This window comes from Myotis daubentonii, chromosome 12, assembly GCF_963259705.1.
Source record: "Myotis daubentonii chromosome 12, mMyoDau2.1, whole genome shotgun sequence".
Classification (NCBI taxonomy): Eukaryota; Metazoa; Chordata; class Mammalia; order Chiroptera; family Vespertilionidae; genus Myotis; species Myotis daubentonii.
Window position 1 is genome coordinate 47445557 of NC_081851.1, and position 17439 is coordinate 47462995.

At 36.9% G+C, this 17439-nt stretch overlaps 1 protein-coding gene across 4 annotated transcripts in view; it reads left to right on the forward strand.

The window, feature by feature from the left end:
* The window catches only part of FANCL (FA complementation group L), a 60723-nt gene that overhangs the window by 2983 nt on the left and 40301 nt on the right, over positions 1-17439 (forward strand). For all 4 annotated transcript variants that reach the window (XR_009447961.1, XM_059659766.1, XM_059659768.1 and 1 more), the window contains exons 2-5: positions 5324-5382; positions 7211-7271; positions 9984-10040; positions 12540-12640. Coding sequence is in view for 3 of the 4 variants with exons in the window: in XM_059659766.1 (XP_059515749.1) it covers positions 5324-5382; positions 7211-7271; positions 9984-10040; positions 12540-12640 (278 nt within the window). In the remaining variant the exon portion in view is untranslated. The remainder of the gene's footprint in view (positions 1-5323; positions 5383-7210; positions 7272-9983; positions 10041-12539; positions 12641-17439) is intronic.

Here is a 17439-nt window from a genome sequence, read left to right on the forward strand (position 1 = left end):
AGCCCATAGTAAAGGAGAGAATTGAGGCACCGACACTTAATGGTGGAAGTGTCAAAGAAATTATGGGCATATTTTATAGATACCTCCAATCCCAATACTGATAATGGTATTTTACATGTTTCTTCTGATGCATTGGGATGGAGGCTTATACATTTTATTGAAATGATCTCTTCAAGAACCTACTTTTGGTATCATTGATTTTTCACTATTTCTGAAGTACCAGTCAAGGTTATTGTAGGATACTCTACTGGGATTTCTCATGATTAGACTGAGGTTATGGGTTTTTGAGACGAACATCACAGTGTAAGTACCATTTCATCACGTCATATTAAGGGTACAGATTACCAATGTGATTTATTACCATTGATGTTGACCTTGATCATTTGGCTGAAGTGGCATTTGTTTGTTTTATCTACTAGAAAGTTACTATTCTGCCCCTCTACCCCCCACCCCCCCTCCACACAAACACACACACACACACACACACACTCCATACTATACTCTTTTCCTTCCCCCATACTGTACTGTTTGAGAGGAAGTCACTATGAGCAGCTCCCCTTAAGGAGTGGGGAGTTATGCTCCCTTTTAAGGTAGAGTGTGTACATAATTTATTTGATTCTTCTGCATGAGAGATTAGCTTAACTCTCCCATTTACTAATCCACTTATCGATAACAGTATGGATTCATTAAACTTATTTTATACTTCCGGTTGTAATCCATTCTTATTTTCTTTGTTGTTCAAATTGACAGCTTTGGCACTGTCAATTATTCTTTGAAGAGATTTTTGAAAAATAAGAAAAGTCTTTATGTTTACTTGTATATTAACTATTTCTGGCACTCTGTTGTATACCAGATTTCCATCTGATTTCACTTACTATCTTCCTGAGTTCCTTTCTTTAATATTTCAAGTAGTGCATGTCTGCTGATGATTAATTCTTTTAGCTGTTTCATGTCTAAAAAATTGTTTATTTGGATTTTTTGAAAGATACTTTCATTGGGTATACGATTCTAGGTTGACTTTTTTCTTTTAGTGCTTTAAATATGTCACTTCACTTTCTTGTATTATTTTATATGAGAACTCTTTTTTCTTATCTTTGTTAGTAGTATGTTATTTTTCCTTTGGCTGTTTTTAGGGTTTTTCTTTTTATCTTGGTGTAGTATTATTTATGTTTTCCCTCCACAGAGTTTGTGCAGTTTTTTTTTGTTTGTTTGTTTTAGATCTATGAGGCTGTTTTTTTTTGTTTTGTTTTTTTTTTTCATTTAATTTGGAAAAACTTCAGCCATTATTTCTTCAAAAATTTTTTTGTTTCCTCCTCTCTCTTACCTGTATTGGGGACTTCAAATATATGCATGATAGGCCAATTTAAGTTGTTGCATAATTCATTAATGGTCTGCTTTTAAAAACAAACCAAAACAATCTGTTTTTTGTTTGTTTGCTTGTTTGTTTTTGGATGTTCTGTTTCTGTGTTTCAGGTACACTAATATCTTTTTTTGCAAGGTTTAATCTGGTAATACATCTAGCATATTTATCATCTTAGACATTGTGTATGCATTTTTTAATCTTTTAAATATAGGTCTTTATATCTATTCCATGTGTATTTAGCATACTCATGCTTTCCTTAACCTTCTTGAATATCTTACTATTAATAACTTTAAGAATTTTAAAGCAGTTCTATCATCTGTCATTTTTGTATTTCTCTTGATTTTTCTTTTTATTATGAATCTTGTTTTCCTGCCTCTCTGCTACATGGTATATTTTGATTGAATGCCAGACATTGTGCATTCTACCTGTGGTGTGCTAGATAATTATTTATTCTCTTAAATATTCTTGAGATTTGTTCTAAGAAGCAGTTAAGTTACTTGGAAATGGTTTGAACTTTTCAAGGTTTGCTTTTATGCTTTGTTAGGCAGAAAAAGAACAGACTTTGGCTCTATCATTGAGGCAACACTTGTATTTGTTGGCTTTAATAGTACAAGTTGCCCTGACTGGTTTGGCTCAGTGGATAGAGCGTCGGCCTGCGGACTGAAAGGTCCCAGGTTCAATTCCAGTCAAGGGCATGTACCTTGGTTGCGGGCACATCCCCTGTGGGGTGTGTGCAGGAGGCAGCTGATCGATGTTTCTCTCCCATCGATGTTTCTGGCTCTCTGTCTCTCTCCCTTCCTCTCTGTAAAAAATAAATAAAATACATATATAAAAAAATAGTGCAAGGTTTTCCACTTCGATGGGAACAAGCTCAACCTCGTGTGAGCTCCAAGATTGTTTTGCATGCTCCATTTTCATGGTTGCCCAGCTTTGGGTGGTTTTCTCACATCCATGCAGCAATCACTATTTAGCTAAAGACTCCTTTGGAAGAATCCTCTGAAGTTCTCGTTTACTCTGTAGTTCTTTCTTCCCCATGTATTTCCTCGTTGGTGCTGTACATTATGAATCCTACGTACCTTTACCTCCCCTAATTCACCCCTGTCTTTTTAAGTCAGGGAGAATGTTGGGCTCTGTTTCGTTCTTCATCCTTGCCCTGAAGCCTGAAAAGTCTCCAGGCCATATGGCTGACTCTTTATAGAGATTTTCTCATTTTCCCTTCTTTCAAGGTTCACTGTCCTACAATGCCTATTGTTTGATCTCTGACAAATCATTTTTTCATACATATTTTGTCCAACATTTTAGTTAATGTGGGAAGGTAAATCCTGTCTTTTTTTTTTTTTTTTTTTTTTATAATGGGTAGAAGCCTTCCCCTGATCTCTGGGTTGCCTCCTGCCCCTGAGGGCACCCGGACTATGAGAGGGGGCAGGCTAGGCTGAGGGACCCCCCCTCCAGTGCATGAATTTTCATGTCCCGGACCTCTAGTAGTTTATAAAATTCTTAGTTCAAAAATACACTATTCTGTCAGTGAAGCAAAGTACAGTTTATTTAATGGATGATGTTTTTGGTAGTGCTAAGGGGAGGAGTTGAGTGTTTCTATGTTTTTACATAGGATCCTAAGTTTGCCACTCTTACTTGTTTTTTTCCTCCTAGCACCCAGTTTCCAAAGTATTTCCTTCCCTGCTTTTGTACCATCTTCTATTCCTACATTTCTTTTCTAAGACGAACCCTTTGCCTTTTGTGTTCATGTTTAGTCTCTTACCTGTAGTCAGTGTTCTACCATACTTTGATCTACCAGATTATGTTACTAGCATTTGTTTCAAGTTAGCTAACCCAAATCTAACTCAGTACATTAGCACAAAAGGGATATGAGTGATTCTAATTATGCTTCACTAAAAGGATCATTTAAAAGTAAATGAATAGAATATATTCATCTTCACTAAAACCAGTAGGAGGGAATTTGTACTCTACCAAATCTCCCACCCTAAATGTCTTTCTGCTTCCTCACACCAACATCCAACAATATTTTAGAGGAATATAAACCTACCAGAGGCCTGGTGCATGACATTCATGCACTGGGGGGGTGAGGGGCTCCCTCAGCCCGGCCTGCGCCCTCTCGCAGTGTGGGCCCCTCGGGAACAGGCCTAAGCCAGCAGTCGGACATCCCCTGAGGGGTCCTTAGTGCTGCTGCAGAGGCAGGAGAGGCTCCTGCCACCGCTGCTGCGCTCGCCAGCAGTGAGCCTGGCTTCTGGCTAAGCGGCGCTCCCCCTGTGGGCGCCCACTGACCACCAGGGGGCAGCTCCTGCGTTGAGCGTCTGCCCCCTGGTGGTCAGTGCGCATCATAGTGACCGGTCGTTCGGTCGATTTGCATATTAGGGTTTTATTATATAGGATTATTTTTGTACTTGGTCCAGTCCCCTCTTCTCTCTTCCATGCATTTTTTTCTGAACCTCCTCCAGATTGGAAACAACTGAAAGTGATCTATATATTTTTTTCTTCAGGTAATTTGAAATTTAGTGTTCTCTGTCTTTTGCTGTTGTTGTTCTTAATATTGATCTATATAGTGTTTTGGGGGAGGATGTGTGGAGAGGTTGGCATTTAGGCAACTACCAGTACTTTTGTTTCCACTAAGCCTGGAAAAATCTGCTTTTTGAGAGGAATTAAGAAAAAAACTAATTTGGATATTTTCTTTAATCAGAAACGTATGATGGCATGTGACATGGCATTTGACCTTTTAAAATGGCTGGATTTTGCAAATAAGGGACTTTGGGATTTTATTCTTTCAGATAACAGAGCAGTAGAGAAGTTTTACTATTTTTCATGTAAATTTTGAATTCCAGATTGTTCTTACACCTATGTGTGGGATGTCTATAAAGTTAGGTTAAAGTTACTACATAATACCTTTTAGTGCTTTAATGAAATAGTGAATTATTGTTACTTGACCTTTTGAAAAGGTCAGTAGTACATTTTGTTTCATTTTTTGAAACGACATTTAAATGTAATGAAAGTCAGAACTGTAATATTACCATGAAAGTAAAGGTTATGGGGTACATTTAATTGTGTTCCTCTATTTTTGAAACTGCTTTGAGGGAAACTGTGCTAAAATTCTTGTGGTAATTGTTTTTCGAGAATTTTATTACTCTTTTTCATTTTATAGTGTTGGAGTAAAAGATTATAATTCTGTTTGTCCTTTTCTGCCTACCTTTGCTCAGATTTCATGTGTATTATCCTATTTAAGTTACAAAGTTTAAGCTGCTTACTCATCCACTTTCTCAAGAAAGTAAAACTGAATAAATTTCTGAGAACAGTCCCTTTTTCCTTAAAAAGAAAGACACTTGAGTAAAATTTTATATATTCAAATGTATAGTTAGTGAATATGTAAGTTGAAAGAAGTAATGTATTATGTTAGCAATTTTATTAACTATCTGCAAATGTGGGAAAATTAAATACATTCTGATTTATGAAAATATTTCTCTGATGTTTGTATATTTAGATTATTTAACTAAATATATTTTTATTTTATAAAATATAGAATATTGGAAATATGATGCCTATAATGTATTACATATTCTTATTTTACTTATCAACATTATGACTTCTTTTATATTCAAAGCAATTTGAAGGAATTTTCTTTTTCATACATTTATTTCCCAAGAAATAACATTTAAAAATCTTCGTCTACATTAACAATTTCTTATAACTCTTATGTTTATGTGAGGGACTGTCTCTGAAAACAACTTTAGTGGTTTGATTTCCCAATAATTACAAAGTTTTGGCCAATTAATTTTTCTCAAATGCAATATTATGTTGCTTATATTTTAACAGGTATAAACATATGGATGAAGTTTATACCATTTAGAAAACAAAGGAAGCATTGCCTTTTCTATATGATTCTAAAATTAAGTGAAACTCGTAACATTAAATGAAAGGTGAAAATTTGAACCTTTTCAATATTTTCCACAGGGAAGAGACTTCCATCTTAAAATATTGTTGCCTGAAGATTTGCAGCTGAAGAATGCAAGGTGATATATTTTGTTCTATATTTGCATCTTTATGGAATGGTTAGTCAATTAATCTGCTATAAACTGATTTCAGTCATTAGAGTTTCGCCTAAAATGCTTATTAGTCATTTCTGACTTTCCCAGATCATTGTGCATTTATAAATTATTTTCCCTGGTGCTGAAGTACTTTTCAAAGGTGACACATTAATTCTCTAATTTTCTTTTTTATTTAAAGCAGTAAACAGCAACTGTGTAAATTTCACTAACAAGTATTGAACTGTAGTATGAAGGTAGAATACAAAAGAAGTAGAGTTATTACAGACAGCCTGTCAAGGTATGTCAAGAGATGAGACTAGAAATTTAGGTAGCACCCCAAATCTCATTTCTGCTCCTAAATATCTCCTAAATATGCCTCCTAAATATCCGGAGGCATTTACAAGTAGAATTGATGGATTTTGTGATTGATTAGAAGTGGGAAATAAGAGGGAAAGAGGAATGGAGGATGCTTTCCAAGTTCCTGACTTGAATCACTAAGCTAGAGAAGAGGGAATTGATGGAGAAATTGTTTTAAGACATATCAGGTGTGAAATATCAAGAGAGGCTATTCAGTAGGTAGTAGTGTATTGGTGTGTTAATTCCAGTGTGAGACTTGGAATGGAGATGCATGTGGAATTCACAGTAGGCATGGGGTTTGGGGCTCTGAGTACGGATAGACTTCAGCACTGCATGTGGGGGGTGAAAAGAGAAAGCCAGTGAGGGTATACCACATTTAAAGGACTGGTAAATATAGAGGACCTTGGAGGAAGACTAAGGATTGACCAGAAAAGTAAGGGGAAAAACTGAAGCCAAACAAAGAGAGACTTAAGGAAGGGGTGGTTAATAGTGCTGAGTGTTGCAAGGGGATCATGTTAAAAATGATTAGGTTTTATGTAGACACAAGACAGGTGTATTGGGTTTTAGAGTGGATGATGAGTGGGTGGAAAGGAAATGTAAACAGTATAAACTATTTTGAAGAAAAGGAGTGGCCAGTGCTGGGAAAACTTAGGCCTCCTACTTCTAGGTAAGTTAAATCTCTTCCTAGAAGAGTTACTTACCTAACAATGTTGAGAGCACAGCTGAGATGATCCAGTAGATAGATGAACATTAACTATCACTAACGTGATTAAAAGGCTGTATCCTTTTACAGTGGGGCCTTGACTTATAAGTTTAATTCGTTCTGTGATGGAGCTCGTAACTCAAATTACTCGTATGTCAAATCAAGAAGTGAACGAGTGAGACACGTGATGCTGGGCTGATGTTGTGGCGTTCACTGTGACGTTCGCTGCGCCAACTAGCTGTGGGGTATCTGAAGCTGGCTCGTAACCCGAATTTTAGCTCGCAACTCAAAGCAAAAAATCGGCTGAGAGACAGCTCGTATCTCGAAAAACTCGTTAGTTGGGACACTCGTAAGTCAAGGCCCCATTGAAGTTATGTTACTCTGGAATTTGAAGAAGATTATATTGCTACATAAACTTTCTCAAATATAAGTTCTGTATATTAAGATCTAAACTGTTGGTTCTATTTAACCTACCTCGGAGCAGAATCTGGTTCAATAGATAACATTGCTATGTTTAAAAAAAAGATGTACTGTTTGCCTGTCATTTATTGATTGTAATTATTTATATTTTGAAATAAAGTTAGTACTATAAGTTTGAAGACTTTGAACTTTATAAGTGGTAAAAATTTTATTAACTCTTCAGGATTATGTTTGTCTTTCTTTTCTATGCTCATGCCTGTTTGTGTTAGCATACATGTAAGTTTTTTCCTATTCTGAACAAATAACACATTATTTTATTCCATTAAATTTTAGATTACTATGTAGTTGGAAGCTGAGGACAATACTTTGTGGATACCACCAAATAATACAACAAGTAAGTCCTTTAAAAGGTTTATGTTTTAAGCAAGGGTAAGAAATTACTAAGTTTACTCCTTTTTAAAGACTTACTGTGCAGAATGTTGTAACAAACTAGTTGCTAAATTTTGTAGGTTTCATCTATATGAAATATTTTAAGGATCTATACATTCTGTAAAGTGTTTTTCTGTCTCAGAATCCTTAGCACATCTCTGGGCAGCATTTATGTTCAAGATTTCCATCCTTGAGACTTCAGGGTCTTCAAATGCATTCACCCTTATCCATATCCATCACTTTTTGAGTGATTATTTTCTGCTAAGACTGAATAGTGGTGTTATAAAGAAATGCCAGGAACCATTTAGGAGTTGTAGGATATCTGTGACAAAAATGGGATTGTAGTTCTAGATTAGTAACAGAAAAGGTGTGGAAATCACTTAGGATCATGTATGTGGACATAATAGGAGTAGCTGTAAAGGCTACATTAGTGAGATATATGGAGGATTAATTTAGTTATTCTTTTTTAAATTATTGTATAGTAGTAACTGTAAGTTTGTACCTTTTGATCACCTTCACTCATTTTGCCCACCCTATGTACCCTGGTTTAGTTATTCTTAATGTTTAGGTTCCTGTACCTGAAAATTCCATTAAAGAGTAAAGAAACTTTAAAAACAAAATCACTGTTACTAAAGCAAATGAAATGCCTCTTGTAGAAAAATAAATTAAGTAGAAATGCATTTCATTTTATGCTTTTCCCTCATATTTTCTCTATCTAAAAGGCAGGTTATTATCTATGATAACTGACAATGACAGAAACTCTCACATAAAGCATTACTGAACCAAAAAGAAATAATAGGAGATAAACTATTTGATTTGTAGAATGTAGGCTGTAATTGCTGGCAGTATAATTACAGCAGTTTTTCAAGGGGATACTTAAATCATTTCTTCTGTTTTTTTCCCATTGCTCCCTCCCTATCCCCTGTGACTATTTATATTATATATTGAAGTTTAAGAAGTGAACCTATTGAGATATTTAAAAAGCCTGAAAATCTTGTTAATAAAGACTAAGTATAATAAGAAGATCTCTTTTTTCTTTACCAATTCACCAAGAGGGTTCCTAGAAAAAGTCCCAATTACTTAATCTCCTTTCTGCCCTCTAGTTGGTTATGTAGAACCCAATATTAGTTGAGTCTTTGTTTTATTCCAAGTCCAGATGAATATCAATATTCTTTCTTTGTATCATTTTTTTTAATTGAGTTCAGAGAGGAAAGAAGAGGGGGGAGAGAGAGAGAGAGAGAGAGAGAGAGAGAGAGAGAGAGAGAGACATCAATGATGAGAGAGAACTATTGATCCGCTGCCTCCTACATGCCCCCTACTAGGGATTGAGTGTGCAACCCAGGCATGTGCCCTTGACCGGCATCGAAACTGGGACCCTTCAGTTCACAGGTCAACGCTCTATCCGCTAAGCCAAACTGGGTAGGGCTCTTTGTATCATTTTTAACTAGTAAATATGGATCAGGGAGTCAGCAGTCTTTTTCAGCGAAGGACCAGATAGTAAATTTTTCATGTTTTGTGGACGGTAAGTTCTCTGTTAACAGCCACTCAACTATGCCCTTTTAGCCCCAAAGCAGCCGTGACAAGAGGTAAAGGAATGGCTTAGCTGCATTTCAGTACAGATTTATTTACGAAAGCATGCATTGACTGGATTTAGCCTTTGGACTGTAGTTTGTAGACTGTGGATATAACTTATTACTCATTTATACTAAATTGGGGGTGGGGGTGGGGGGTGGGGAGGAAAGGAAAGATATTGTATAGAAGAAGGGAAAATCAAAGATTTGTTCCAAAACATGAACCTACTCAAAGTTATGTTAAAATGTGAATCTTATGTCTCATACATTGCTAAAATATCTTAGATTATTATTTTTGTCTCGAAAGAGAGTGAACAAATTCATATATTGACTTTGTCTAGAACTGTGTGACTGTAGTGCCGTGCATCACAAAAAGTAGCAAAAATACGGTATTTTGAATTCAAGCAGAGAAATGATAAAGAACTTTAAGAAAACAATTTTAAATTATTTTTTTGCTTTCTTTTATTGTATAGTTATTTTATTTTAAGAATGATTTCTAAGAAATGGAATAGTGATTCTTAAATACTCATTCTACTTTTGAAGTTTTACTTTTACTTTTGCCATTTTGTTATATTAGTTTTATCTTATTGAAAGATTGACTCCTTTTGAATTAATATGGGTTAATTGTGAAAGGATAAAAATAATAATTATAGGTAATCTTTAAGGTCAATAAAAACAAAAATAGACAGTATTATAATTTAATTAATTGCTCTAACTAGATTTTTTTAGTTGTATAGATTTGCATGATTTTTATATTTTATGTGCTTATTTCCACTTTCTTCACTCCCTTAAAAAATAATGATGTGGTTTGCTAGATTTGTTAAACTTGACAGTGATCAGTGTTGAAGGAAGAGAAGAGTGTGTGAGGTTTTAGGTGACATTCTACTCAGTTCAGTATATCTCACCAGAGTAGATTTTAAGCTCTGATTTATTCTTTCAAAATGAAATTCGTAGGAATAGTAAGGATGTTGACTAATACTTCAATTCTTATACTTTTATGATGTAAATATAATTAATATTTATTCACATAAACATGTATTTTAGTTTCAGTGAATGGGATATTCATTGTACAAGTGAAATTAATTGGAAATGTAATTTTGATCTAGAGAATGAAGCACTCCCCTGATCTAATGAGCTTTATGATGGAGTTGAAGATGGTCTTGGTAGGTATTTGTTTACTAACACTGCTACCATAAGTCTTGATTGCTTTTGTAATTCCTGTATCTTTTATATCTTACTGTGAAAATCTTGGTTTCTAGTATTAACATAATTATTATTTTTGGTCTATTGGTCATTTAATTTTGAAGAAATAATCAGTAATTCAAAACTGAAAATATTGAGTTAATCTCTGAGTCACAATATTCTCTTTAGTACATTTATTACTGTAATTCTGAATAACATGAGATCCTATTTTTTAGCTTTCTAAAGAAATATGGACAGCATTGGTGATATTATCACACACTTATGACAGTGTATCTAAAAATGGAAGAATTATTACTTTATTTGTTGAGGTGTGTTGTTAGTAATAGGGTTCCTATAATACAATCACTGATAAAAGTATTGCTACCTCAATGAAATCAGTCGGTACTGAATTTGTTCAGGAAATTTTGTAAATCTCCCATGGAGTTTCCTAGTAATAGCTGAGCATATAGGAGCTGTTCTGCATGCATTTTATAAATGAACAATTACCCATATTTTTAAAAACTGTATGAGGTGTCGGTTATTTTATTCCTATTTTAGAGCCGAGTCATTAACTGCCTAAGACCTAAAAACTAGGAAATATTCAAGTTAGGATTTAAAACTCTGTGTGTAAATCCTCTGTGTTCTTTCTACTACATAGCTTTGCTTCCTTCTCCATGAAGAATACTTTGCTTCTCTGCTTTTGCTTTTTTCCTGTTATGGTTCTGGAATAGGAGTAACATGTCTGACCTAAGGTAGAAGGCAGAGTTTACAAATATCATAAATTTTGGATTAAAATACTGTTTTTATTATTATCCAAGTTTCTTTTTACTGTCAATATTTGTGGATAGCAATAATTAGTATTTCTGAATAAAAATAGAAATTTCAAAGGAAATACTGTATAGGTGTTATATGTATAAGTACAGGAACTGTACTGACATATTTTTTTTTTTTTTTAGAAATTGATAATCTTAATAATACAAATATATTTTTATGGACCATCAGGCTATCATCAGATATCATTAGGTATTTAGTTTTTAAAAAACACACACAAAACAACCAAAAACAAAAACTCCTTGTTTTCTAGGAGTTTACCTTCTAATCAAATTTAGATTGATACTTTGGGCTTTACAAATCTGCTTTCACAGGGTTTTTTAATTTTATTTTTAAAATCATAAAACAGATTTAAAACTTTATTAACGTACTTCCAGTTAATAGTTCTGATTTTAAAATACTTTTTGTAAAATCTGTTTCTTTCCAGTGTTACCTTAATTTGATAGTATCTTATCCTTGTAAAAAAAAAAAAAAAAGGATAAGCACTAATAGACTAAACATATACTTAAAGCATTAAAATTTATACCTTTTATAAAGGTTACACTTACTAGAAACATAATTTTTATGCTATTTCCATAAGGTTTTGGTATTTTATCAGATTTCTTTTTAAATTTTACTTCTTTAGTTTTTAGATACCTTTTGATAATTCAGACCATGTGAACATCTATGTAATTTATAGATATTTGTCTAGGTTCGCACCTTTGCAGTAATTGGTAATTTTTAACCTCAGCAATTCTAGTGATGTTTGTATTGCTTCTAAAACGTAATTTTAGTTTTGTTTGGAGGAACATAAACCATCTTAAAGATATTTTAGGTGAGCCTAGCAGAAAAAGGAATTGTGATCTATCCAGATGGCAAAACACTTGAACTTGCCCAGTCTGGAGTTTTACAGAATGAAGAAAGAAATTAGCAGATAAGTATTTATTGTGATAATGAACGGTTTTTCTTTGTAAGGTAATTCATAATGGTGTACAGGTGTATCAATCTAGGCAATGTACTTAGAGTTCAGGCTCTTCTTCAAAAGTACATGTTACTTACTATCAAACATGTCCACAGGAGTAGGAAGAGAGTAATGAAGCCTTGGGAATGAGTATTTTTTTTTTTTTTAAATTTTCATCTTTGATAAGTGTAATAGAGGAGAATATTAAAGTTAAGGTTGAAGGTATAATAATTGACTTTTTTAATCCATTCTATTTTTTTAATTGATTTAAGAAAGGAAAGGGAGAGAGAGATAGAAACATCAGTGATAAGAGAGAATCATTGATCAGCTGCCTCCTGCATGCCCCACACTGTGGATTGAGCCTGACGCCTGGGCATGTGCCTTGACCAGGAATTGAACCATGACCTCCTGGTTCATGGGTTGACGCTCAACCACTGAGCCACACTGACCAAATAATTGACGTTTTTATATGATCTTCAGTGCAGTCCTTTAACTTTTTTCATCTCTCTCTCTCTCTCTCTCTCTCTCTCTCTCTCTCTCTCTCTCTCTTTTTTAATGAGAAGTAGAAAGATTCAGCTGGATTTCCTGTAAAAATAATGGACACTTTAGTTAGGCACAGAGAAGATTATGAAATTATTTTATGTAATCAGGTACTAACAATTCATCGTCTGGCATTCCACAGCTGATCCAAGTTTTTTCTTTTAAACAGGAAGTTGCTTTAAAGAATAAACAAGAAATACATGCACTACCTCCCCCTCCCCAGTTCTACTCAAGCCTTATTGAAGAAATAGGAATTCTTGGTTGGGATAAGTATGTCTATTTTAAAATATGTTTTAGAAATGTCTTTCTTTTACATATTTCAACTTAATATTTTTTCAGTTTTAGCAATTTATTTTATACCTGTTTTTAGTCAAAGTGTTTCATTGTAATTAGAGTGTCTGATCCTTATTGTGGTTATGAATTAAAGGGATGTTATCTTGAAAAAATGACCTAGAAGGTAAAATACTAAATTTGTGAAAAAAATTACATATTTTCACTGAACATATTTTTTAAATTTACTTTTTAACTTTTATTGGGGTGTAATTAAGAAATATCCTATCTAATAAAAGAGAAACATGGTAATTGGCGTACGACCGATACCCTTTTCATTGGCTAATCAGCGAGATATGCAAATTAACTGTCAGCCAAGATGGCCGCCGGCAGCCAGGAAGCTTGAAACTAACATGAGGCTTGCTTGCCTCAGTGACGGAGGAAACCAACGTTCCCCACCTGCCTCTGCCTCTGAGCTGGCAGTTTAAGAAACATTGTAACAAATACGCCCAACTTCAGCCAGCAGATTCGCAACATTGTAAGCAAAGGCCAGAAACCTACTTTCAGCCGGAGGCCTAAGAGCTGGAGCCAAGCCTCAAGCTAAAGCTGGCCCAGAATAAAAAAAAAAAGGAAAAAAGGAGCGTTTGGGAGTTCAGTCACCCCCAGCCTGAAAACAGCCCTCAGCCCCTCACCCAGACTGGCCAGGCACCCCAGTGGGGACCCCCACCCTGATCCAGGACACCCTTCATGGCAAACCAGCCGGCCCCACCCATGCACCAGGCCTCTACCCTATATAGTAAAAGGGTAACATGCCTCCCAGCACCGGGATCAGCGTGACAGGGGGCAGCACCCAAACCCCCTGATCGCCCTGCGGCTCTGTGTGTGACAGGGGGCGGGGCCACAACCTCCCTATCCACCCTGCTCTGTGCCTGATACGGGGGAGCTCCCACCCCCCACGGGCCCTGTTCTGTGTGTGACGGGGTAGAGCCATAACCTCCCCATCAGCCCTGCCCTGAGTGTGAGAGTGGCGGCGCCCCAACCCCCTGATCCACCCTGCTCTGTGGGTGATAGAGGGCAGCACCCCAACCCCCTGATGGGCCCTGCTCTGTGCGTGACAGGGTACAGAGCCCCAACCCCCCTGATGGGCCCTGCTCTGTGCGTGACAGGGTACAGAGCCCCAACCCCCATATTGGCCCTGCTCTGTGTGTGACAGGGGGTTGCTCCACAACCTCCCCATTGACCCTGCCTTGAGTGTGACAGGGGGCGGCGCCCCAACTCCCCAATCAGCCCTGCTCTGAGCCCGACCAGGGGCTGCACCTAGGGATTGGGCCTGACCTCTGCCACCCGGGAGCAGGCCTAAGCCAGCAGGTCGTTATCTCCCGAGGGGTCCCAGACTGCTAGAGGGCACAGGCCGGGCTGAGGGACCCCCCCTCCCCCCCCCCCCGAGTGCACAAATTTTTGTGCACCGGGCCTCTAGTATAATTATAATATATTTAAAATGTACATTGTGATTATTTGATATACATATGCATTGTGAAAATATTCCCACAATTGTGTTAATTAACATATCCATCACCTCACATATTTGCCTTTTTTATTTTTATTTTGTTTACATTTTTGTTGTCAGTTTTCTTGTTGCTATTATAGAGGGGAGAATTTTTAGAACTTCTGAATGCCATTTTGTTGATGTCACCAAATCTATTTAGGCTTATATCTACCACCTATGTCTTCTATTGTCTCACCTTGCCCAAATCCTTATTCTCGTGCTCTGTTCCAAAACTGGTAAATAGGCAAAGGGAAAAATGACTGCAAAATTTTTATTCACCTCTCTTCTATTCCCCCTTTCCTGGTTGCCTTAGCAGTTCTTTGATGCATTCATACTTTTTTTTCCTTTTCTCTTTCATCTGGTTACTCTAGTTGTTCTCAGTGGAAGTTTTGGTCTGTAGCAAGCTTCTCCATCTTAGCCAGACATAGATGTTACCTATAATTTTAAATGTATTATTATGGTGATATTGAGGTTAATGTTAATTTATGAGATTAGGCTTTATTTGATAAGGTGTTATTCCTGAATAGGATTTGGGATGGATAGAATTTTTATAATAAAACTAGAGGCCCAGTGCACGAAATTCGTGCTTTTGGGGTGGGGGTCCCTCAGCCCGGCCTGTGCCCTCTCGCAGCCCGGGAGCCCTCGGGGGATGTCTGAGTGCTGGCTTTAAGCTGGCAGTTGGACATCCTTAGCGCTGCCGCTGCTGTGCTCGCCAGCCGTGAGCCCAGCTTGTGGCTGAGCAGTGCTCCCCCTGTGGGAATGCACTGACCACCAGGGGGCAGCTCCTGCATTGAGCATCTGCCGCCTGGTGGTCAGTGTGTGTCATAGCAACCAGTTGTTCTGCTGTTCGGTCGATTTGCATATTAGCCTTTTATTATATAGGATGTAGCATACCAATGGAAGGAAGAAGACAGAGAAGATGAGTAATGAATTAAGATGCGCTAATAGCAATTCTACTGAGGTTATGAAGGTGTGTCTTAAGGCATTGATGACATGGACCCTGCCATTTTTTGGATGTAAGGTGACAGAATAGAGAAAAATTATTTTGACTTATTTTCAGGTGCTTAATATTAAGACCTTAGTTTTTAAAATAGTTAAGGATGTAGGAAGGGAGTGGAAAGGGAAGAGGTAATGGTTCTAGTTTTGTTTTTGTTATATTGATAAAGTGAATTTGAGACAGTTTTCTCTGTGAATGTGGCATATTTCAGAGAACTCCAGTAAAAATTTGTTGAAGCACTGATAACTTAAATATTAAATTTTTGAATAATTCATTTTCTTTCAACTATTATTAGTGAATATTTGTAATGGAGGGCAGTGAGGATACATAGGCAAGACTTAAGATTGTTCATAGGACTTACATCTAGTAGAAGAGTCAGAATTTTTGTAGATAATCACAGTAGTACTTAATTCTAACTGGTAAGTATTATAAAGTATAATTATAGGATTTCTTGAAAGCCATTAGTAACAAAGTTATAAAGAGAAGTAGTCCAAGTATGTAAAATACTTTATGGAATAAATGGTTTTAGAGATGAAAGGAAAGTATTGACTTTTGCTTTGTATTATACATATTGTGATGTGACAAAAAGGGATAGATCTCTAATTTAGATAATAGGTGAAAGGCAAAAATAAAGATATGAATGCCTCTACCATAACCTTCATCACAATATAAATGTTGGTCTCCACCTTAGACTAAGGTCATTGCACACAGGAACTTTCATTTATAAAGTTGCTGTTATATGCCACTGACTGTGCTAGCCACTTTATATAATTCTTATTTAATTCTCAGCATAAGTTTCTGCTGGAAGCCGGTCCATCCTTGCTGCTTGACACAGTCACTGCAGGATAGAAACATCTGCACAGCATATGTTTCAAGGGACCTGGCGTATATAGCATACTGTTCTTAATATGTTTGCTCCCCTTAGAGCTGTGTGTTTTAACCAAGGTCACCTCTCCGAGAAAGGTTGTTTCCCCAGGTAGGGATTTTTCCCTGAAGTTAGGGAGGGGATGAAACTCCTTAACTAAGTGCCAGGTGGGTAGTTAATCACTTTAACTACAAACAATCATGCTTAAGCTACATAATCTTTACTCCCTGGAATGGAGATAAGAAACGCCCTAACCTTTGTAATAGAAATTGACAGGATTAAAATCACCTGGTATAAATACAGATGTAACAAGACAATAAACAGCAGAACCTCTCTGGAGATCCAGACCAGAACTTGGCTGGAGATCCTGGCTAGGCTGCTGATCAACTGAACACTGTCTCCGTGTCCTTCCTTCTTCGCCGACTCCGTCTATGCCTTTGGGAACCCCTGGACCTGCTGGGGTTGGACCCCGGCAAGTTTCAAGATATATATTTATATTCCCAATTTTGTATATATAAATTGAGTGTATACAGCCAAGGCTGGTTGTATGTCAGTGCTCAGGCTTTGTGTGTGTGAATGATATTCCATGGAGTTGTGCTGTGGGTCAGCTCTCATATGCAGCCTTCAATAAAGTTTCCTCAAGTACCTTCAGTGTGTGACTATGGATAAAATTGGCCATATGCAAAATTAATGCATCCTGAGAGACAGTTTCAAAATCTCTTGGCTTAGATTTGAGAAAGGTGATAGTTTAATTATAGTGATTAGGATGCATGCTTGAATTAGGTATATAGCTGTTACCTAATCATTTGTTTCATAGCTTTACAAATAAAGACTGTTAGCAGAAGAGAATTTTTCTGCATGGATTGTGAGAGGCCAAAGAATAAGATTTGTCAATATTTGTCCAACACTGCTAAAGTAAGAAAATCTATCAGTTTTATTTTTGTGTCTTAATTCTTAAATCAGGTCTACTTGGCACACTGATAATACTGGGTTTCAGGACACTCAGAGCTAAAACTGAGACCTGAATTGTACTGTCCCCAAACCAGAATTGCTACATTTTGAGGCCCTGCTTCAGCAGCTAGCTAGCTTTTTCATTTAAAATACTAGAAGCCTGGTGTACGGATTCGTGCACTGGTGGGGTCCTTCAGCCTGGCCTGGGGGGATTGGGCTGAAACTGGCTCTCCCACATCCCCTGAGGGCTCCTGGATTGCACAAGGGTGGTTCTTGGGTGACACACCCTGGAATTGTTGTCCCTCCTCTCTGGTTCCAGGTGCATCGCCCGAGAACCAAGAACCGCAGCTGCAAGTCACCGCAGCTCGGCAGCTCCTGTGTTGAGCATCTTCCCCCTGGTGGTCAGTGTGCGTCCTAGCTACCGGTCGGAGCATCTGCCC